This window comes from Acanthochromis polyacanthus, chromosome 1, assembly GCF_021347895.1.
Source record: "Acanthochromis polyacanthus isolate Apoly-LR-REF ecotype Palm Island chromosome 1, KAUST_Apoly_ChrSc, whole genome shotgun sequence".
Classification (NCBI taxonomy): domain Eukaryota; kingdom Metazoa; phylum Chordata; class Actinopteri; family Pomacentridae; genus Acanthochromis; species Acanthochromis polyacanthus.
Genome location: NC_067113.1, coordinates 35,254,371 through 35,278,947, shown reverse-complemented (window position 1 = coordinate 35,278,947; position 24,577 = coordinate 35,254,371). Strand labels below are relative to the sequence as shown.

The 24,577-nt window shown below is 41.8% G+C and overlaps 1 protein-coding gene across 1 annotated transcript in view; it reads right to left on the bottom strand.

Annotated features, from left to right (window-relative positions):
• Positions 1 to 24,577, bottom strand: part of mapkbp1 (mitogen-activated protein kinase binding protein 1) — a 41,031-nt gene that overhangs the window by 13,074 nt on the left and 3,380 nt on the right. The window contains 22 exon segments of the mRNA XM_051946140.1: positions 1,638 to 1,725; positions 1,812 to 1,937; positions 4,372 to 4,463; positions 4,567 to 4,775; positions 6,998 to 7,092; positions 7,095 to 7,143; positions 7,653 to 7,694; positions 7,697 to 7,792; positions 7,794 to 7,837; positions 7,895 to 7,910; positions 8,573 to 8,620; positions 8,622 to 8,693; positions 8,695 to 8,737; positions 9,691 to 9,725; positions 9,878 to 9,895; positions 10,786 to 10,968; positions 11,045 to 11,182; positions 11,276 to 11,390; positions 11,392 to 11,444; positions 12,508 to 12,565; positions 12,693 to 12,755; positions 22,669 to 22,760. Coding sequence (XP_051802100.1) covers positions 1,638 to 1,725; positions 1,812 to 1,937; positions 4,372 to 4,463; positions 4,567 to 4,775; positions 6,998 to 7,092; positions 7,095 to 7,143; positions 7,653 to 7,694; positions 7,697 to 7,792; positions 7,794 to 7,837; positions 7,895 to 7,910; positions 8,573 to 8,620; positions 8,622 to 8,693; positions 8,695 to 8,737; positions 9,691 to 9,725; positions 9,878 to 9,895; positions 10,786 to 10,968; positions 11,045 to 11,182; positions 11,276 to 11,390; positions 11,392 to 11,444; positions 12,508 to 12,565; positions 12,693 to 12,755; positions 22,669 to 22,760 — 1,775 coding nt within the window.

The following is a 24,577-nucleotide window of genomic DNA, read 5'->3' as shown; positions in this document are numbered from 1 at the left end:
ACTCAGACCAGAGTTTAGACGAATCAGGTGTTTCTTTTGTCTAATGTCTGTAATAAAGAATGAGAAAATGTGACTTTTCAGGCAGTTTAACCTGCAAATTACACCAGATTGACCAGAGATGCAGCTACAGAGATCTACTAGAACCACATTTTCTTCTACCGTTTTACTACAGCTTTGTTTAAAACACATTCCTTTTTATTATTTTCTACTTCAGATCTATTTTTACTGTCTGCTGCTTTTTTGTTTCATGTATTTATAAAGACATTTGTGAGTCCTTTATGAATCGTGATAAATAAATGTGATTATTATTAGAATTAGTATTTTATTTGAACTGAATGTTAACTGTATGTGTAGTTACTATGTTTGGTCTGTAGGGGGCAGACTAAACACACCACATGTAGAGTACCTATATAATGAGAGTAGCGACAACTGGGGATTTGAAGCCATTTTGTTTCCATTCACTCAATATGGGACGCGCAGCGCGAGGTGCACATTCACGAAAACTATGGATTGTTTACTGATTTCAAGACATGTTCTGGACAAAATATTTTACTGGATTGTTTGTCTGGATGTCCAAGGTTGGATTATGGCTGTTTTGTGGAATATTTTCATCTGTGACTAGTTTTGAGCCTTCAAAGGTGAGTTGTGCTGTTTATGTTATTTGCTGTTTGTTGGACAAATGTGTTTACATTACCCGCTGTGGTAATCACATCTGAAAGTAGTTTATACCGGCGGATTCATGAGAATCTAAGCTTTCCATGGGTGTATAATGTTTCTATCATCGAGTTTGCAGCTTCGGTCAATTTAGTAAAAATACGTTTTCCCGTCCGCCTGTACGCTGCTGCAGCTGTAAGCATATGGCTAACAGCATCCTCATGCTAACGGCGGCTAACAGTCCAGAAACAGGTGAACAACACGGAGCCTGTTCGGGTCATATGAGGCTGATAAGTGACTGCAGGTTGGACGGAAAACAGAAAATAGGGAACAGAAAACTGTCAGCTGTTTGTTGAATTGGAAATCATGTGAATGAACAGGGAGGCTGTTGTCGAAGCTCAGATGGGCCGCTGAAGTTTAACGGGTTACCCCGTTAAACTTCAGCGGCCCGTATTTCATGCATCTCCATGCATGAAAATGGTCAAAGTCAAAATAACCACAACTGCCTAAAATCACATCAAACTTTTCTATCTGTCATTCACCCATACATCGTAACATGAAAGTACATACATGGGACTAACCTAGCACAAAAATCATGATGAAGTCGGTTTCCATCACACTCTCTGGACTTTATTTTCCCACAGTTTCATTCTTTCACTACTCCTGGGAAATCTAAACGTGTAATCCCTTCTCCGATCGATTTGTGCACCCAAAGGCACAACAGCCCGTCATTTTTCAGGTATTTATGAAGCCAAAAAAGTCCTAGAAATACTCTCTGCGTTGTAAACAACGTTAACAGGCATAACCGGCGTTCATGAATAGGAAACAAAATGGCTCCTATAGATCACGTGACCAAAATTTTTTGGACCCGTCATGTCGCCACTCTCATTATATAGGCACTCTAACCACATGTTCACACTGACTGAGCTTAAACCAAACAGTGAGGTAAAAACCTGCTCTGTGACATCACTCTGTGACATCACTCAGGTGTCATTCTCACCTGCTGAGCTGTGCGGAAGTAAACGCTCTTATCGGCGCCGCAGCTGATCATCCTCACTTTACCCTCATTGGCTGCCGGACAGGAAGTAGAAGAAGAATAAACATTAAAACAGGAAGCGGAGAGAACAAACTTTGAAAGGTCGGAGGAGGCGACTGACCGGCGAATCTGACGGCGGTGATGGAGGACGAGTGTTCATCCAGAGTCTGGACCAGACTGTACTCTTTACTGGCGTCCAGGACGTGGATCAGACGGTCACGACTGGCTGTGGCCAATAACTGGAGACCTGGAGGACGGACAGGAAGTCAGGAGAATGGACAGGAAGTCAGGAGGATGGACAGGAAGTCGGAAGTCGGGAGGACGGACAGGAAGTCGGGAGGACGGAGAGGAAGTCGGGAGGACGGAGAGGAAGTCGGGAGGACGGAGAGGAAGTCGGGAAGACGGAGAGGAAGTCGGGAGGACGGACAGGAAGTCGGGAGGACGGACAGGAAGTCGGGAGGACGGACAGGAAGTCGGGAGGAGGGAGAGGAAGTCGGGAGGACGGACAGGAAGTCGGGAGGACGGACAGGAAGTCGGGAGGACGGACAGGAAGTCGGGAGGACGGACAGGAAGTCGGGAGGACGGACAGGAAGTCGGGAGGACGGAGAGGAAGTCGGAGGACGGAGAGGAAGTCGGGAGGACGGAGAGGAAGTCGGGAGGACGGACAGGAAGTCGGAGGACGGACAGGAAGTCGGGAGGAGGGAGAGGAAGTCGGGAGGACGGACAGGAAGTCAGGAGGACGGACAGGAAGTCAGGAGGACGGACAGGAAGTCGTGAAGTTTTCAGATTCTGACTGTAAATGAGGTAGCTGATGGACTGTTTAACTGACTGTTGTTGATTAAAGCCTTTATTTAATCTTTGTTATTGAATTTTGACCAAAAAAACCTGTTATAATGTTGGTCCTTCATCAGGTTAACCAAAAATCTTCACTTTCAAACTGATTTCTAAACCAATGTGACGCCACTGCTGTTAAACTGGTGTGTGTTTTATTGCACTTTTGTTGTGTGTGTTTTACTGTGTGCCTGTGAGATATTGTGTGTATTTTATTGCGTTTTATTGTGTTAGTGTGTGTGTTTTATTGTGTGTTTACGAGCCTCAGCATTCCATGGTCTCTGCCGTTGTTTCCCGGTCAACAGAATCTAGACGTTGTGTTGAGTTTGCAGATTTTACTTCTAAGTATAAACCTGGTGAGGCGTTTACTGTCCCCACTGTGTGTCTGTACATCTGAACGACGTCTCTGTGAAGTGTTTTATAACCGTCCTCACCTTTAAAAACCTCAAACCTCAGCAGAGAATCAGCTGATCACAGCGGAGAGTTCAAAACAAAAACAATCCAGCTGCTGCTCTGTGTGACCTCCTGCTGGCTGAGACACTCGTAAACTGCATTGTGCTGTTTATTTTTGTATTTGCTGTGTTAAAATACTGCATATTGTTCAGTCATAAACTACCACATGTTGTACTTACAGATTAACTTCATTTTATATATAAACTGTGTATGAGTTTTGGAACATATTCTAATATCATACATGATCTGTTTTTCATAATGCTTGTGTATATGCTGTTGCATATAAGTTGTGTTATATAACAAGGATGTCCAACATGAGGCCCCTGGGCCAAAAGTGGTCCTCCAGAGGGTCCAATCCGGCCCTCAAAGTGTAAAAATTACAGAGAAGACATTAACTGCAGATTGTAAATTAGTAAAACTATAAATTTAGAATCATTTCTAGACTGTGACAAGTTGTTTTGATCATAAAGTAAAATAATAGATTGTTGATTGTTCTGTTGCTGTTTTGTTTCTCATTTTTGTAAGATTTTGTCTTTTTTTGTCTGAGTTTTGTCGTTTTGTTTCTTGTTTTTGTCATGTTTGTGTTTTTTCTTATTTTTCTCATTTTGCTTTATTCATCATTTTGTGTTTTTTGTCTTGCTTGTGTCATTTTTTGTCTCGTTTTTGTCGTTTCTCCTTATTTTTTGTCTCTGTTGTGTCATTTGTCTCAATTTTTGTCGTTTTGTGTCTCATTTTTGTAATTTTTGCCTCATTTTTGGTTGTTTTTTGTCTTTCCGTGTCTGACTGTTGTTGTTTTGATCATGACTAAATGTTGTGTTCCTTTGTAGACACTCTGATCTGGAAGTTGTAATGTGGAAATGATAAACTGAGGCTGATTGTTGCTGAATTGAATTTATTTTTCTTAAGAAATTTCAGGCTGTTCACGATGTTTTATTCATTAAATGTGAACATTTAAAGACTGTACTTTTTTTGCACAAAAAACAAAGGAAAAATGTTGGAGTTTTATGGGTTTATGTGCTGTAATTTAACTGGTCAGGCACACTTAAAATCAAACTGGGCTGAATGTGGAACCTGAACTAAAATGAATTTGACACCCCTGCCATATAGTGTGTTTATTTATAACTCTGTGTATATATTAGTAAATATATTTCACTGTTAATTGAGGCTTGATGTTTTGTTTATATATAATATTTCACATTATATAGTGTTATTTATTGTGTGTTTATGCAGCATATTGTGTTATATGTCATGTTAATATGTTGTTAGATCCTCTCTTTACATATTTAGTATATACCAAGCTTACATGTTGTGTTTATAAGTTGTATTGTGTTGTTTATGTTGTGTATTTATATTATGATACGTTGTGTTTTACATGCGGATCCAGAGGAGTTTCTCACCTGTATCGGGTTTGGAGAATTCAAGGCAAAGAATCTCCGAGTCGTGAGCCTGAACGTTCAGAATCTCCTCCATAGAGTCCAGGTCATGGATCCTGAACATGCAAACATTATACAAATGTCATAAAAACAACATGTAACTGCCGTACAAACACAAACCCACACATCAAACAAACTGTCATTCCCTCCCTCCCTTACCTGAGGACTCCCATCCGGTCTCCAGAGGCCAGGTGTCGTCCGTTGGGACTGACTCTCAGGGTCCTAATGCCCGCCCTGCTCTGGTCCGTCTGCTGCCCCTCTGATCCCGTTGGCCCCGCCTTCTCGCTGTTGCCCCCAGTGACGGTGATGCTCTCCGTGTCCATGAGGCTGGTGACGCTGTCGTCCACGTAGATCACCTTCTGGAGGTCCTGAAGGGACAAAGCTCAGAGTTATACAGGTGGAGGTGTACAGATACAAGTGTAGGTATAGAGATGTGTAGCTGTACAGGTCTACAGGTGTATAGCTGTACAGGTGTGTAGGTGTACAGATACAGGTATAGCTGTACAGGTGTGTAGGTGTACAGATACAGGTACAGGTGTATAGGTGTATAGGTGTACAGGTGTGTAGCTGTACAGGTGTACAGATACAGGTATAGCTGTACAGGTGTGTAGGTGTACAGATGTACAGGTGTATAGGTGTACAGGTGTACAGGTGTACAGATGTACAGGTGTATAGGTGTACAGGTGTATAGGTGTGTAGCTGTACAGGTGTACAGGTGTGTAGGTGTACAGGTGTATAGGTGTGTAGCTGTACAGGTGTACAGGTGTGTAGGTGTGTAGCTGTACAGGTGTACAGGTGTACAGGTGTACAGGTGTATAGGTGTACAGGTGTACAGGCGTATAGCTGTACAGGTGTACAGGTGTGTAGGTGTGTAGCTGTACAGGTGTACAGGTGTATAGGTGTACAGGTGTACAGGCGTATAGCTGTACAGGTGTACAGGTGTGTAGGTGTGTAGCTGTACAGGTGTACAGGTGTATAGGTGTACAGGTGTACAGGCGTATAGCTGTACAGGTGTACAGGTGTACAGGTGTGTAGGTGTATAGCTGTACAGGTGTATAGCTGTACAGGTGTACAGGTGTATACAGGTGTATAGGTGTACAGGTGTATAGCTGTACAGGTGTACAGGTGTGTAGGTGTGTAGCTGTACAGGTGTACAGGTGTACAGGTGTGTAGGTGTATAGCTGTACAGGTGTATAGCTGTACAGGTGTACAGGTGTACAGGTGTATAGCTGTACAGGTGTATAGGTGTGTAGGTGTGTAGCTGTACAGGTGTACAGGTGTGTAGCTGTACAGGTGTACAGGTGTATAGGTGTACAGGTGTACAGGTGTATAGCTGTACAGGTGTACAGGTGTGTAGGTGTGTAGCTGTACAGGTGTACAGGTGTGTAGGTGTATAGCTGTACAGGTGTATAGCTGTACAGGTGTACAGGTGTACAGGTGTGTAGGTGTATAGCTGTACAGGTGTATAGGTGTGTAGGTGTGTAGCTGTACAGGTGTACAGTTGTGTAGGTGTGTAGCTGTACAGGTGTACAGGTGTGTAGGTGTGTAGCTGTACAGGTGTACAGGTGTACAGGTGTACAGGTGTATAGGTGTACAGGTGTACAGGTGTATAGCTGTACAGGTGTACAGGTGTGTAGGTGTGTAGCTGTACAGGTGTGTAGCTGTACAGGTGTACAGGTGTATAGCTGTACAGGTGTACAGGTGGTACGGTGTGTAGGTGTGTACTGTACAGGTGTGTAGTTGTACAGGTGTGTAAGCTGTACAGGTGGTTATAGTCTGTACAGGTGTACAGGTGTACAGCGTGTGTAGCTGACAGTGTGTAGGTGTACAGGGTGATAGGTGTATAGCTGTACCAGCGTGTATAGCTGCTACAGGTGTACAGGTGTGTAGCTGTACACGGTGATATTAGCCTGTACAGGTTGTACAGGTGTATAGGTGTATAGTGTACAGGTGATATAGCCTGTACAGGTAGTACGAGGTGTGTAGTGTACAAGTGTATAGCTGTACAGGTGTACAGGTGTACAGGTGTGTAGCCTGTAACAGGTGTGTAGCTGGTCACGGTGTACAGGTGTATAGCTGTACAGTTGTATAGCTGTTACAGGTGTACAGGTGTGTAAGCTGTACAGGTGTTACTAGGTATGTACAGGCTGTACAGGCTGTTATACGTGTATAGGTGTGGTAGGTGTGTAGGTGTGTTAGCGTGTACAGGTGTATAGCTGTACAGGTGTACAGGTGTACAGGTGTGTAGCTGTACAGGTGTGTAGCTGTACAGGTGTACAGGTTACAGGTGTGTAGCTGTACAGGTGTACAGGTGTACAGGTGTATAGGTGTACAGGTGTACAGGTGTATAGGTGTATAGTGTGTAGGTGTGTAGGGTGTGTAGGTGGTAGCTGTACAGGTGTGTAGCTGTACAGGTGTATAGGTGTACAGGTGTACAGGTGTGTAGGTGTGTAGCTGTACAGGTGTGCAGGTGTGTAGCTGTACAGGTGTATAGGTGTACAGGTGTACAGGTGTGTAGGTGTGTAGCTGTGTAGGTGTGTAGCTGTACAGGTGTGTAGCTGTACAGGTGTGTAGGTGTGTGTTGTCCTACGTGGCTCAGGATGTTCCTCTGGAGAACGTTGTGTCCGTCGATGCTCCACAGGCGGATGGTGTTGTCTGAGGAGCAGCTCAGGAAGGATCCAGGTGGAGACGCACCTCACGTCCACCTCTACCTGGTCCTCCCCCGTCTGGATATACCTGTAGGGAGAAAAGCAGGAGGAGTCAGTACAGGTGAACGCAGGTGACATGTGGAGGACTTTCAGATACTTTAACACACTTACTCTGGAAACAGTGCACCTTTACTTACACCTGTACAGCTCACCTACACCTGGAAACACTGACCAGTTTCTCATTCTAGGAGGGACTTCCCGTTTGCAGCAGCGTCTGGCTGCTGTTCAACGTTTGGTTCGGTTCAGTAAAAAAGCAGAAAACCGGAGCTGCAGCTTGTTATTGTTCCGACTCAGTGACCTTTAACTTGTGAGGAATGTGAGGCTGGAGTCGGTGGCATTGTGTCTCTGATTTACACTGACTGTCTGAGGGAACCGTCGCTGGCCGTAACGCTGCCCCCAGTGACCATAAACCTGGTTCTAACCTGAACCCTCCACAGACCACAGCTAGGATCCTGGGAGCAGAAACACACTGAGCTTTTGTTTTTAATGAAGCTTTGTTTTTTGTTTCCACAACATGAGCAGCGGCCTCAGACTGACCTCCAGACTCCACACACAGGAGGAGTGGTACAGGGGCCGAGTACAGCTTTCCAGCCCCGCCGGGGGTCGCGGAGGTCACGGACATCCCAAACATAAACGCTGTGGTCGTTGTAGACGCACGACAGCCAGCGGTTGGGTGGAATCGTAGGTCACCGCCACCGTATCCGCGGTAACGAGACTCTGGCCTGCAGGAGAACAGCTGACTGAGGAGGAAGGAGGAGAGAGACGAGAACATGATGGACTGAAAATAAAGTCATGCTGCTGATTCTCAGGTTTTCATTCTGTCTATGTGTTTAGCAGTCAGCTGATGTGTAAATATCAGACTGGGGTTTGTTGTTCTGAGTGTAAATAAAGTTCTGTAGCCTGAATGGAATAAATGCGGACTAAAAGAGATTACAGTGGACTATAATGGACTCTGACTAAAATGTGGCTACAATAATCTGTGTGTGGGACTTTATTTGAGTGATGTGGACCACAGTGGACTAAGTATGGAATATAATGGACTACAAAGGACTAAAGTGAACTATAATGGACTGAATATGGACAAGAATAGACTAAATCTGGACTGTAATGAACAAAATGCAGAACTATTAATAGACTATAATGGACTAACTGATTACATGTGGATGATAATGGGTTAGACATGGACGATAATGGTCTACATGTTGGACTATAATAGAATACAGTGAACTACATCCTGGACTACAATGGCTTAAATGTGAAGTATAGTGGACTACAATAAACTAAATATGGACTAAATGGATTAAATGTAACACTAAGTGTGGACTACAATGACCTTGACGGACTACAATAAGCTAAATGTGGACTACATTGGACTAAATATGGGACTATATTGGATTGTGTGGGATTAAATGACAGGTAAAGTGTGAGTATGTTTCCTGACAGGTGTGTGTGTTAACCTGGCGTTCCACCATACTGGCGATGTCGGCGCCCAGGGAGTGTGGGCGGCGGCAAAGTGCACAGGAAGTGGAGATTGACGGGGCTGAAGGCTCGAACGGTTCCATCAGAACAACCACAGAAAGATTAACTCGTCGGTGACGGATAGACAGGTGGCCTGAGCCGTCCTGTGGGCAGACAGACAGGTGGACAGACAGATGGACAGGTGAGTCCAACATCAGGAAGAGAAAACACTGACCTCCAGCTGAGTTATAAGCAACCACAGTGATGGATGGAAGAGTGTCCTGGGAACCCCACGTTAGTAAGACAACAGCCTGTGGTCAGTAATACTGAAATAATCTCATGTCTTCACGGATAAATTTACGTGTTCCAGAAAATCTACAGTAAAGTTGTATTGAGTTATAATGGACTAACAATGTGCTAAAATGTGGACTACTAGTGACTAAATATGGAGTAAACATCAGCTATAAAGGGTTAATGTTGACGTACAGTTCACTAAACTCTGACTGCAATAGACTAAATGTTGAATATAAGGACTAAATATGGACTAGAATGGATTAAACATGGATTATAATGGACTGTAATGGACTAAATGTGGACTAAATGTTGACTACAATGGACTAAATGTGGACTAAATGGTGGACCTAACCATAAATGGGAATATGAAGGGACTATCAATGGACTTTAAATGCATTAAATATGAACTATAATAGACTCACTAAAAGGGGAATTGTGGATTATTATTGGCAGTGGAGTTTTTGTGCTAAATGTGGACTAAAACTGTGTCACTGCAGTAAATAAAGTAAACAAGTTGTGAGAGTGAAGGTGAGCGATGCTGCGTTCAGGGTCTTCAGTGACTGTGAATTAGTGGATAGTGGGCGGGGTGAAACGTGTCTCCACCAATCAGGAAGAGGGCTGGTGATGAGTGACAGCAGTGTGCTGTGAAACCAACCAGTGAGGGTGAGAGAAAGTAAGTGGGCGTGTCTGAGTTAGTAGTTTATTTAGTCGATTTACTACATTCAGGTGTTTTCATTTCCTCCACTGTGAACTGTGAGCTCTTGTTCTGACTCTATGTGACGTTTTTACAGTTTAATCCAACAGAATTTAAATTAAAATCCACCATGTGCTCTGATAGAAGGTTTCTACGTTCTGAAGCTGTGAGGAATAAGATTCAAATATTCATGGAGGTGAGAGAAGAGTCTTAGAATATTAATAAAACTTCTGTAAATGTGATGAATAATAAATGAGGCGTCTGGGCTCTGGTGATGAAGATGATGGTCGAGAGTCGGGACGAGACGACGACTTACGGCGGCAGAGTCGATTCTCTGCACAGGAAGCAGAGGAGGAAGCAGAGGAACTTCACATTAGAGCCATTTACAGACACGAGATTTAAATCACAGCAGCAGTGTGAAAAACAAACAGCTGAGACGCACAAACATCCAGAAAACACAAAAACAACCTTAAACGGTCTTTAAGCTCAGGTTCCAGCTGGAACATCTGTTCTGTTTAACCCTCTGAACCCCAAAACACAGTAGTGGGTTTGGAATTCATGTTTTCTTTTGAAAAATCTACAAAATGACAATTTATCAGCCAGAAACTGCAAAAACTGAAAGAACCATTGGGTTTTTCAACATTTTAATGAACATATCTATTATTTGTGCTTCTGTTGGGAAAAATCTGTCATTTTTGACTTTATATTCCATAAAACTATTTTTTTATCTCAAAATTTGAATCATTTATCTTTATTTCTGAGCTTTAATTTCTTAATTGTGCATATTTCATCTCACATTTTGTCTTATAATTGGGTATTTTTTTGTTTTTATACATTAGACACAAGTCAAAGTCAAGATTTTTTTATCATCACTTCTGATGTTTATCTCAGATTTGACTTTTTGTCTTAGAATTCTGACTTACTATTTTATATTTGTGAATTTTTTATCTCAGGATTTGAAGATGTATTTATTAATTTGACCTTTTATTTCCAGGTTGTTCATGTTTTAGTTCCAGGTTGCTTTTTATAAATAACCATAGAAATTCTATGCGTTTTTCTTTTGTCATAATTTTTCTCTTCTTCTACATGCTCTGTTTCCGTAGAGCTGCAAGACTTTAGATTTTAGTTTAAAATGAACCTCAGAGAATAAAAACAGTCACAAACTGCTGCTTGTGGTTCGGAGGTTAAACTTCTACCTGAGCAGGTGGAAACGTTCCGACTCACCCGAAGCTCCACCCACTTGTCGAGCAGCCGCCGGTCGTTGAACTCGCAGAGCAGCCCAGAGGAAGTGATGCAGAAGGTGGAGGCCGCCTGCCGGCCACGCCCACACGCCACGTCGCTGAAGAAGTTGTTCCTGAGTTCTCCCAGCAGCCCTGAACGCCCCAGCAGCGGGACGGTGGCGTTCACCTGCGGACGACACAAACCGTCAGTTAGCTGCTCCGGCTAACGGCTAACGAGGCCGCTGATTGGTCGGCGTCACAACCTTGGAGGTCTTGGCGTGATCCAGGTACCAGAACTTCACGTGTCGGTTGCCGGCGGTGACGAAGTAGGAGCTGTCATCTGAGAAGGAGACGGCTGTCACTTTACTGGAAACCTTATTGGCTGCGACCACAACATTTTTCTGTAAACAACAACAACAACAAGCGTCAGCAGGTAAACAGGATGTTTCACAGGCACAGTCATCAATAACCAATAATCAATCATTGATGGATACCTTCCAGTTCCACACGTTGACGATCATATCATGCTGATATCCGACGCTGACGATATATTTCCCGTTCGGTGAAAAAGCCACACAGGCAATTCCATATTTATGTTCCTGCAGCTCCGACCTGAACGTGTTCAGAAACATCCCAGACTCGAACCGCCGGCATGTGACCGCTCTGAAATAATAAAATATCACTAAATATTATTGAAATAACAATAACATAGGTGCATTAATGTAAAACTGAAACTTCTCTGATGAAAGCTTCTAAGCTAAGATGAACCAATGTGAGAAGATTTGACTCTTTCCTTGTCTGATTTTATTATTTGTCCGATTCTGTTTCTTTGACTTTTCTCTGACTCTTCCATCTTTGATACAATGACTCTGATTCGTTGACTGTCAGACTCTTTGATCTTATTTCATTCTCCGACTCTGGGTTTTAAATTATTTGACTGTGACTCTTTTGATTCTTTGATTGATTGTATTCTTTTTTAATTCTTTGACTCTCAGACTCTTAGGCTCTTTGATTCTTTGATCATCTGACACTTTTATTCTTTGACTCTGATTCTTGGCAGCCGGACCGTTTGATTCTTAGACTTGTTGATTCTCTGACTCTCTACTCTTTGATTCTTTGACTCTCATTTCTTGATGTTTAGATTCATTTTGATTCTTTAATTCTTTGATCTCTGATTCTTTTGCCACTTTGACAATTTGATTTGCCCGACTCTTTAATGATTTGACTGTTTGATTCTTTGACTCTCCGAATCTTTAAGTCTTTGACTCCCTGACCCTTTAACTTTTTTGACTGTTTCAGATTTTTACGCTTTCTTTGACTCGATTCTTTTCATTTCTTGACGCTCCGGACTAAGTCTTTGACTCTTTGATTCAGATTTTTTTTTACATTTTGATTGTTTGATTCTGATTCATTGACTGTCTGACTCCTTGATTCTTTGACTTTGATTCTGATTCTTTGACTCTCCAACTATAAGTCTTTGACTCTTACTCAGGTTTTTTTAACATTTAGTTTGACTCTGACTTTGACTCTAATTCTTTGAGTCTCTGACTCTTTCTTCATGAAAGAGTCACAGACTCAAAGAATGAAACAACAGCTGTGATTCACTGAATTGCTACGAAGGACAACAAGTTTATAAATGTCCAGATAAACATGACAAAACTTTTCCACTTCAGTTTTTTTCGGTTCTTTTGTTGTCGTTTGGCAGTGAATTGCTTCAAACACTCACCTCTCCGGTAACAACATATTTGCCATCTGGAGAAAAGGCCAAAGTGGTGATTGCTTTCCTGAAAACACACACAGGCAGAAGATTAAAATCCTCATGCTGGTTTCTTGTCTGGTTTTAGGTGTACAGTCTGATATGATACAGATATGCAGGTAGAAGCAGCGATCTGATTGGCTGCTGAGGTTTACCTGGAGCTGTTGAAGATGTGATGCTGTTTGTTCTTACGAGGATTCAGCAGGACGACGACACACCTGCAGACACACAAGGTTACAGAGTTAAAGGCTGAAAATACACAAAACATTAACATATAAAGACACAAGGAGATGAAAAAAGATGACAAAATGAAAACAGATTCAGATAAAATAACCTAAAACAGAATTAATCCACAGCGATAAACTGACGGTAATAAAGAGCAGACGCTCAGAGACACTTTGGAACTTTATCAGGATTCTCTTTTGAGCTTTTAATTTGAAGTCTCTGTGGAGTTTCCTGTTTCTGAGCTGGAACACGTGTGTTCAATGTTCATCTTCACCAACACTGATTAAAGCTGCACGAAACGTTGCTTTAGCATCGAGTTTGTAACGTGAAGGAAGGAAAACGGACTTAAACGCATCACGTTGCGACTTTACTGACTCAATGAGATGACCTCATGTTCTGTGACTAATTAAAAGAGAATCTGCCTGAGAGAACATTTTATTTAAAGTGTTTTAAGTCTACTGACAACACAGAGTTCACTGACATGCAGGCTTCACATGTGCACAACAAACTGAGCAGGAACTGGTGAGAAACACTGAAACACATCCAAAGGGATTGAGGTGAAGTTCTGATCAGTTAAACGCTTTTATCGACGACGATCCAGATGTTTAAGAACATTCTCAACTGTAATTGTTAAATATTTCTGATTTTTCAGTTTACTATTGAAGACGAACAGCTGAAAAGTGGTTTCCTGATGACCATACAGTGACGACATGCTGCTCTATGAAAGACGTCTGCCTCTTTACAATGAAGATAAAGCGGCTGAACAAATAAACCAGACTGCAGCACCTTAAACATAAAGGGCCTTTTACATCCCCTCATTTGTTCTCATGCTGTATTCAGTGAACTCTTAGAAAAACCAAATAGCACAACTTCAGTCTTTTACGTTCTGCTGCAGCTCTGAATCAAAACCAAAGCAACATCCTGACAGACAAACGGGTTTGGAACCGGTTTGTTTCTGTAACTTGTGAAGAAATGAGGACAAACATGAACACACCTGCTGCACATAAACACACAACGGACCTGGACGCACACAGCTGCACCGCGGTTCTGAATAAAAGCCTGGGAAGGAGCCAGACGGCACGCATCACAGTGTCTGGTTCTCCAGAGGACAGTGAACGCAGCGTCTCCAGGAGTTCTGGTTTCACTTCCAAAACGGGTATAAACAGAACGGAGCTTAATGAGGCTCTGTTTGTGACTGTGGAACTGACAGACTCCGAAAACTCGGACAGAACCTGAACACATCGGCCCACTGGTTTGTTTGCTTGTTGTTTGTGTCGCTGCCTGAAAGATGAGCTTCAGGGGCAGAAATCTGCTCATATACTGCAGCAAAAGTACGCTGTACTACCAGAATTATCAAAGTATCGGTTCATTGATCCTGATCAAAGCTTCAAGCAGTGTGTCAGTCCAGTACAGTGGTTCCCAACATAAGGGTCAGGGCCTCACCAGAGGACACCGGATGGAGCTAATGGGTCGTATGACGGCTAAAGAAGATCTACACTACTGTTTAAAAGTTGGGGTCATCCAGACAAATCCATGTTTTCCATTAAACTCCCACTTTTATCCATGTGCTAACATAACTGCACATCATTAATGAGCCCTTCAACAGCATTAGCTAACACAAGTAGCATTAGAACACAGGAGTGATGGTTGCTGGAAATGTTCCTCTGTACCCCTATGGAGATATTCCATTAAAATCAGCCGTTTCCAGCTACAATAGTCATTACCACATTAACTATGTCTGCACTGGATTTATCATTCATTGATGTTATCTTCACTGAAAAAACTGCTTTTCTTTCAAAAATAAGGACATTTCTAAGGGACCCCAAACTTTTGAACGGTGGTGTAACTCAGGAGTAGGGATACTAATGATCAACTGATAAATTGCTGCTAATAATTTAACCAATTAAAATAGGCATTAATCAATGAAGAAGACGAAGGTCAAGCATGTCTTAAAGTGTTCTGTAGATCAGCTGTAGTACCTGGTTGTTCCACCAGGTGGAGCCTCACACTAATAACAACGTGGGGACCCAGAGGAGGTGGTTAGTTTTTTGTTTGAAACCGTAAATACCCATGGGACTGTTAGTTTACTTTCCAACACTGCAGGTTAGTGTTAATCAGATAGTATGTGAAATATCTGTTTAAACTTTGATATACACAGGTCTCGTTGTTAAAGAAAATGATGATTTAGTCAGTTCAGTTGCACATGAAACACTTGCAGAGTTTGTCATGTCAGGTCAGCCAAACTAGAGGAAACGATCTGCCAGGTGTTTTCAGAAACCAGTCGGGTGTTAAAGAGTTAAAACCACAAATCTGCTGCACAGACACAACAAGCTAATCAGCTGCAGGACTGAGCTGCTTCCTCCTGAGTGCAGCCTTCATGCTAAGCTAAGCTAACTGCAGCTGACACGTGGAAATGTGTGACTGCACCTTTAATGAGCTGCAGCCTCACTACACACACACACACACACACACACACACACACACACACACACACACACACACACACACACACACACACACACACACACACACACACACACACACCACACACACACACACACACACACACACACACACTTTCTGTACATTCAGTAACTTTAAACCAAATCTTCACCTCAAAGTACAATGACTGACCTTATGAGGACTTTTGTCACACTGTGGTGCCATGTGTGTGGCATGCACACACATGTATAATCCGTGTGAGTCACCAGCAGAGTGTGTGTCTGCAGATAAACTCGGTGTTGCTGACTGTTGGACTGGAAGCCGCTGAATCAGCAGCCAATTATATTCTTCCTCACCAACACACTCACACCCCGCTGGGCTGCTACTCTTGTGAGGACCGTCCCCTGACATAATTCACCACGCTTCATTCAGATGCGATGGATTCCTCTGGGGGGGTTAACTCCCACACCCTGACAATCTGTGGTTCATTCATACCAGCAAAGCTCTGAGATCCTCCAACTGTTCGTCTTCAGATGATAAGCTTCGTAAAGATTGAAGCATTCTTAAAACTGATCGGTATCTGCCTTGACCTCATACCGATGCTTCGTTTACGTCGCTGTCAAACAGGAAGAGCACAATTATAGAGATGTAAACTTTAATTTCAGAATCTAAAATCAACAATAACATCAACCAGTTGTTGATTAATTTACGCACAAACTGGACTCATGATTTGTTATTTTGTAGATGTTGTTTTAGTCAGCAGACATGATTTAAGCAGATGTTTCATACCCTACACTGATATAAAAACACTGTCTAGTTGATCCAAGTTGTCTTAAACACATCATCTCTAATCTGAAGTCATTAACCCTTTAAGCTGCAGTCAATTCCAGCCGTTTTCAGTACAAAAAATCACTAAGATTCTATTTTTAAATAAAAAAAATTACGAAAAATACAGGGAATATTGGACCGCACATCGCGAGGATGCATTTCCTTGAAAACGACCGATTCGTGGATTTCATACCGACTTCAGGACATGTTTTGGACAAAACAGTTTACTGGCTTGTGTCATCTGGATGTAAAAGGTTGGATTATGGCGTTTTTGTGGAATAATTTTTTCTGTGTGTAATAATGAACCCGGAAATGTGAGTCGCTGCTGTGTACGTTGAAGCCGTGTATAGAGAACGGATGGATGAATATTGTTTTGTCGGACAAATGTGTTTTTCTCTCACCCGCTGTGGTAATCGCATCTGAAAGTGGTTTATACAGGCGGATTCATGAGAATCTAAGCTTTCCATCGGCGTATAATGTTTGTATAATCGTGTTTGCAGCCGTCGGACATTCTTGAAATTCCTATGCAAATTAGTAAGTGTACCGCCGGCAGTACACCTACGACGCACTGAAGCGGTAAAGGGTTACTTCCACATTAGTCTTTGGTCATGGTGTCCCTTTACCAACTAAACTCCCACAATGCTCTCTGCTTTAACAAGAACTGTAGCCTGAGTGACGCCTCCTCTGGTCTCTACAGTAATTAATACTTCTTTTTCTGTGACTTTACTACTAATTATTTGCATTAAAATATGCAAAAAAAAGAAAAACTGTGCATATTAACGATTCAAATATACTTAATATATTAATTCTTTCTTTCAAATATGACAATAAGGATGGTAATTTTGAATCATTGATGAAAAAATGGCAGCATGAATGTGAAGGTAAATGTGGCTCTTCAACTCTAGTCGGAGGTCATTAATCACCACTACTCTTGTCATGGTGCCCACTGCTAGCTAAACTCGAACAATAACTCTGCCTCCTCTGGTCTCTACAGTATTAGACAGTAAGAGGCTCCACCTGGTGGAACAACCAAGAACTACAGCTGACCTATGATACATTTACTGACATCACATAGAGAAAACAGATTTACTTTATCCTGTTTCTCCATTTAATCAGTAATATCCCTGGTTGTAGTTCACCATGTCACCTGATGGGGGGTGGGGGGTGAACACCTAGAATCAGACACACTGATAGAGAAGTTTTGTTTTCGCAGTAAAATGACGGAGCTGCAGCTGGGTGCAGGTTTAGTTAGGAGCATTTTTTGAAACATATAAACATGTCTGCAGTTAATGATGATGAATTAATTTATTGTTAATCAGATTATTTAACGGCAGAACCAGAGGAATTCACATTTATTTCTCTTCTCTGCTTCATCTTCTGTATGTGATGGTTTTGGATGTTTTTGGGTTTAGAGGTGATAAAAACACAGATTCTAATACACGATGGAACACAACCATCGTTAATTATCTAAAACAGCAGCCTGATGTTGATATGATGCCGGAGCTGCAGAGTGTCAGATTCCACGCGTGTTGAAGGTGACACGCTGCAGCAGCAGAACACGTGTGTTCAGGTACAGCGTGTTCTCAGACCGCTGACCCAACCCGTCCTGAAGAACATCTGCAATGCAGCAGCAGGACAGGAGGAGGAGGAGAACACGTCTACGACACGGATGCTCAGTCTGCAGCTGAGAACCAGAATCTAAATAAACGTTTAGTCTTCAGCCTCGTTAATTAATTAATTAGATAATTAACTGCAGGAATTTATTCTAACAACACGTTTAAACATCAAGTATTAGCTTTGTTTGAAATCTGAAAACTGTCCACATAGATTCACTTTACAACCCAGAACAAGCAGAACGTCGTAGTACAACTGTCAGTACTGCAGTAACATTGTTAATACTGAAATGTATCTGTGAATGCTGCAGCGTAACAGCAGTATATGTATATAGCATTACTATATATACAGTATTTATCTAAATACTGCAGTACAACTGTAGTGTAACTGCATTATAACTATACATATTGAAGCACAGCTGTAGTACAACTAAACACTGCAGTATAACCACTGTATACGTATGAATGCTGTAACATGAATGTGAATTCTGCAGCATAACTGTGAATATTTTGGTATAACTGTAGTATAACATGAATACTGCTGTATAACTAGTATAACCATGAATACTGCTGTATAACTAGTATAACCATGAATACTGCAGTACTTCCAGTCCTCTGGCTGCAGACAGACCATCATTCTTCTTCCTGTCATTGTGGAACATGAATGTGTCTTTCTTTCTGCTCATACATTAACCTCCGTCCTCCTCCTCCTGTCGCTCCACTGACCCACTTCACTTCCTTCACAGTTCAACTGACTCTGGACACAAACCGACCAATCAGCAGCCTCCGCTCTGCCTGCAGCCGATTGGTCGGTGACAAAATGAAAAACGTGGAAGTTGGACGGTTTCCACAACTCACCCTCCAACATTCCCGTCATTCCTCATCAGGAACTCGCAGCTGAGAGGAAACAGCTGAGTCTGATCCGACCTCCGACCTGATCTCAGATCAGATCGATGCGTTCCGATCAAAATTTATTCCTCACAGAAACTCAACATGTCGCCGCAGAAACCAGCCGAAGTTTCTCACATTCAAATGTGTGAAAACAAAAAACTGATAACGGAACATCAGAACAAACAAAAAGCTGCAGAATCAGAAAGAAAAGTCCAAAAACTGATCCTGGTTCACTTTAAATCAGCCAAACATTCACTGTTTCTCATAAACAAACAGATCCACTAATTAATAAATCATCCACTTTACCTCTAAAAAGATCAATTCTTTAACTGAGGATTAATTCCTGGATTAAATAATTAGTTGTTTGGTCGTCAAAATATCAGAAAGAAGATAAAATGACAATAAAAAGTCCTGTTTTGTCCAAATATATTCAGTTTACTGTCATAAAAGAGGAAAGAAACTAGAACATATTCACATTAAGAAGCTGCAATCACAGAATTTAGACTTTTTTTTAGTAGAAATGTACTCAAACTGATTAATGAATTACGAAAGAACAATAATCAGGCTTCATTTAGCAGCTGCTTCTACAAAACGCCATATTTCAGGCATTTGGCATCTGAAATTTCTAGGGCTGGATTCGAATATCCAAATATTTGTTCGCTACGGCGCTATCCGGATATTAATTTTGGCATCCGAATATTCCACTACTTTTGACGTGAATTTAAATGTAAAGTTAGTCTCTCAGGGTTAATCAGTTTGGTATTTTATGAAACTGTTCAAGCAGAAGAACATTTAGAGTTTCACAGGGGACGCTGGAACATTGTGTTCAGCTGGTCTGAACAAGTCTGAACAGTCAGTTGTAGTTGTACATGAACACCAGGTGGCAAAAAGGCAATCAAACGATGCAATATTTAATTATCTACAGTCAGCTGAAATAAAACTAAGAGGGAAAAACAATAACTGGTGGGAAATGTAAATCTAAACATTTGTTGGCTTTGTGCTTCTGAAATGTGAAGACTTGATGTTTTTATGTAGTAAACTGAATGTCTTTGTTTTGTTCAGAAGGAAACACGACTAAGAATCATCTTCAGAAACAAAAACCATCTGAACTCTTCTACCTTCAACTCTGTTTAGCAAACAGTTCAGTTCTGGTCTTTCAGGTTCAATGTTTACAGCCGAGTTGGTTTCTACTCAAACCATCTCACAGAACAAACGCTGAAGGATAAAGACGATTCCTGCAAAGCTGTTTACACTGTTTTATAGTTTCGAACAAGACGGAGTTCTGAGCTGAAACTTTTACTTGAACAGCGAAGCCTCATTTAAATCGGTTGTGTAACTGTAACCTTTAACAATACGACTTAACAAACACAACTTAAGGGCTGATCTTTACCAGAGAGACAAACAGTCACTCATCAGAGTTTTATCCTCTGTTTGTTCTTCCACACTGTCACGAAAGAACAAGACTCCTTCAGCAGATCCAGAATCATCCAAAGATCTAAAGAAACATCCACAGATTCTGGACAAGAACCCGCAAAACTCCACAAATGATGCAGTCTGTGGTCATTTTAAGACCTCTTGATGTTTCATAGAACCCACTGACAGGCCACTAGGACTGCACCAAAGAATTTCTTCTAAAGAATTCTTTCAACCTCCCAAAGGAAACCAACTTGACGTCCAATAAACACCTTTCAAAATGCAAAAGAGACAACCTCAAGAATCCCTGAAACTGACCTAAATCGCCTCTAATTATGATGTTCTTGAGAAGCCCAAAAAATTCAACACTGGAAAGTCCTGAGGAACCCAAAGTCCTACAAAATCCTAATTAAAAACACACCTGGAACCCTTCAAAGACCTCAAAGACTCACTAAAAAGGCCTCTAGAGTTATGTGAACCATGAAACCCCCTAACAGATACTTGGAACACCCTCCAACCACTGTGAGCCCTGATAAACACCTTCAAAAACCTTAAACGATACCTGATACGCACTAAGGAACCCTTAGTATCACTTCAAAGGCCCCTAAAGACATCTGGAATCCTTAAACAGTCTTTCAAACTCCTGAAACTCATCAGGGATCAACGAAACATCAAGACTCCCCTCTAACACCTTTGATTTAGGTAGTTGTTTAGAACTCCTCAAGAAATCAAGACTGAACAGTCCTGAAGAACCTACAGTCTCTGAAAAGCGTCTCTGAACAGTCTTGGAACCCTTCAGACCCATGTGAACCCTGGAACCTTCTCGAGCTGCTGTCACCTCAGATAAACACCTTTTCAAACAGAAAGAGGACCATCTATAGAATGCTTAAAACCCTTTTAAAGATTACTGAAACCCCCTGAGGAACCCACTGAGACACTTTAAGGTCCCTCAAAGACCTCTAAAACCCTGAATTTCTCTCTGGAACTCCTGAAACTTATCAGGAATCATGGAATCCTGATGACTCCTCTACATCACCTCTTATTTAGAATGTTCTTGAGAACTTCAAGAATTCAAAACTGAACCATTCTGTAGACCCCGGAGTCCCTAAAATCCTCATCTAAAACATACCTAGAACCCTTCTAAAGACCTAAGAGATACCTTCAAGAACCCTTCAGACCCATGTGAACTCTGGAACCTTCTCAAACTGCTGTGACGTCGGATGAACACCAATAAAAACGCAAACATCACCAGAGGAATCTCTAAAACTCGCCAATATATGTGAAGCATTAAGGGAACATCAGAAAATTGTAGATTCTAAGGTGTGTGTGAGGTGCTTATGGGACACTAGCAAAAATCAACGTTTACAACACACGTGAGGCTTTAAGCGAACATCGGTAAACTGTAGTACTGCGTCCAAACTCTATCAGTGTGTTTAGTTCCACTAAAGTTCAAGAACCAAGAACCTTAAAAACACTTTAAGACCCAAACAGATCCCTGAGAACATCCTGGAAGAGGTTGAAGTGTTTTCCAGGACTCCTCCAGGACTCCTCCAGGACTCCTCCAGGACTCCTCCAGGACTCCTCCAGGACTCCTCCAGGACTCCTCCAGGACACCATTCCACCTGATCGGAGGTAAATCCACCAGCTGTTCGGTCTCGTGTTGAATGGTGGCGTGTGCTACTGCGATCTAAACACATGACGCTAATCTGATCATGTCGTTAGGATCTAAAGTCGGAGAAGCTCAGCGACAGTCAGCTGCTTTCTGTGTGACTTTAATCCTCCTGAGAAGTCTGAACGTCCAGCAGCTCCTCTGTAAACACTCAGGATTCATTATGTAATGCTGAGCTGCTCTCACAGCTGCAGCACGACGGAATAACGAGGACGAAACCTGCCGTTTTATAAACATCACCTCGCACCGACCGCTTTCAGCTCCTTTTAGCAAAACTCTAACTCTCTTCAGGCTTCGTGCTGCAAATACTTTCCAACTCCACCGCTATTAGTCTTCGTCTAAACGCTGCTTTTATTAGTTCTGACAGCGGAGTATGACTTCATGATGCTGGCCACACTTCACCTCCTGTCAGGCCTCATTTTTATGACTTTAAGTTTCTAAGTTTTCAGCTTCAACAGACGGTTTAACTCCTTTCAGTGCAAACATCTCATCTGAAAGTGAAGTATATTTTCATTAAAAATCCTTTCAGTTCACATCAGCTTCTCAACTTTCAACACTTTAACTCCAAATGACAGAACACCTCGACTCCTTTCAATGTGCATGAAGTCATTTTAGTGCTCAAAGTCCTCGTTTCTACTGCTTTCACTGACTTCTTCAATATATGTACTGATTCTATTCAAAGTCCATAAATTTTCGGTACCGCTTTGATGAAAAAAGTTCAAATATTTGCTCTTTTTCATGCTTTCGGTTCTTTCACAGATCTTTTAAAAGCTCAAGTTTCAACTGGCACTTTAACTCCTTTCAGTTTCGTCCGGCTCATTTCGATGCATAACATCTCTACTGAAAATTGAGTTCTTTCACACCCTTTTTGTTACATTAAAAGCTTGAATCTTTTCAGTTCAGCTCATTTTTGACACTTCATTTCCTTTCAGACTTGATTTCTTTACTGAATACTACAAACCAGTTTGATCAACAACATTAAACTGTTCATGTTTCTACATTTCACAGACAGAACAATCATTCCAGGATGTTGTATTTCATGTTTCTCACCCTGCAGGATAAGCCAACAGTCCGGTTCGAGGGTCGCAGGCCAGAGCTCGGTTCCCCGGAGCCGTGATCCCCAGAACCTTCTCCAACGTCACCTGGAGGGCAGAGATCAGAGGTCAGCAGGGAAATACATGTACAGGTGTTTGACTGTGAGCGTGCACGTCGATGTCATCAATGGAGCGTGCACGGACAGCTTTGGAAACGAAAAACTGTTTCCTTATCTGTTTTCTGAGTTTACCCTGATCATCATCATCAACTTTAGGCTACAATCAGTTATTATGGGGCATCATGGGAACTACGGTTCCCATGATGCTTTGGGACGCTTTGTTTTTTGTCTTTTTTTGAGAAAATGCCTATGAAAGTTGCAAAACTGTTCGTGAGCAGCTTCTATTTGCAGTTTTATCAAGATGTTCAAACAATTATCAGTGTGATACTGAAGGAAACCTTAAAACAGACGGATTCTCAGTGGAGTTCTGAGCTGTTCTTTTCCAAGCAGAAGGGTTTTATTTAAGGACTAATGAGATGGACATCAGAGGTAATTAAATCATCATGACAATTAAGTCACACTGAATCTGAAAACATGTAATTAATGTCTGAGTTCAGATTTGACTGAGTTATGACTCCCAGAGTGAGTGGGTCGAACTGGAGGGAACCTAAAAATTGACAGAATCTCAGTGGAGTTCTGAACTGTTACCTTGGTTTCTACATGGATTTCTGGAGTTTAATTGTGATTGACATTGAAAATAATATTACTATGAGGTTTAAGCCCCACTGAATCTGAAAACACGTGTTTAATGTCTATAAGTTCAGATTTGACTGAGTTATGACTCCCTGAATAACTGCATCTTTAAAGACATAAACGTAAAAATAGATTTTCAGTGGAGTTCTGAACCATTGTCTTCTCTGGTTTCAACGTGGATTTCTGTAGTTTAATTGTAACTGACACTGTAAATAATGACAACCACATGAGGTTTAAGTCACACTGCATCGGAAAACACATTTAACGTCATGACTTTAGATTTGTACTGAGTTATGACTGCCAGAGTGAGTGTGTCTTTAAAACAAACTGAAGGAAACCTAAATTCTCAGTGGAGTTTTGCACTGCTTTCTTTCCTATACTTTAAAGAGCATTTCTGGAGTCTTTTTTCGTGAAAACAAAACCACACTTAATCTGAACATTTTTGTTTTATGACTGTCAGTTCCGATCCGTCAGAGTTCTGACTCAATGAATGAGGACAAGTCTTGGCTCACAGAGAACCAGTTTTTGAGAATCTCCTCCCTGATCTGAGTCACTGCAGAAGCTCATAAAGTCTCTAACTGTACTGCTGTTTTCACACAAACACACACTTACTTCACCCTCCATGCTGCTAACAGACATCCTGCAGGATTCAGTCCATCGGCTCGTCCGGCTGAAGCCACACCAGACTCTGCGGCTACATGCTACATGCTAAGCTAACGGCTCTGAGTGTGTGCTGCTCTCACATGACTCTCCCTCCCTCTGCTCTGGACTCTATTTATGTTTTCAGTCATCTTTCCTCAGAGAGAGCAGAGACTCAGCTGTCAGGAAACACCGACTGCTGACTCACAAACCTTCAGGAATCTTTCTGCTCAGGAAACTCACTTCCTGCAGTCAGATCAGAATCTGCTGCTCGTTTAGAACTTCATCGTCTATCAGATTCCAGCATCAGCAGCTCAACATGTAAAGAATAAACTGAGTATTAGCTGTTCAGCTTCAGTCCAGACAGTTAAAGCTTCATCTGAGGTCAGTGAGTCGACATTCTGCATCAATAAGACATAAAGTCTAAAACAGCAGTGAGAACAGGCCTGTGGAACATCAACTAAACATCAAATACTTCTAAGTTTAACACAAACAATCAAAAACAAAGACTTCAGAAAGACTATATTTAACATT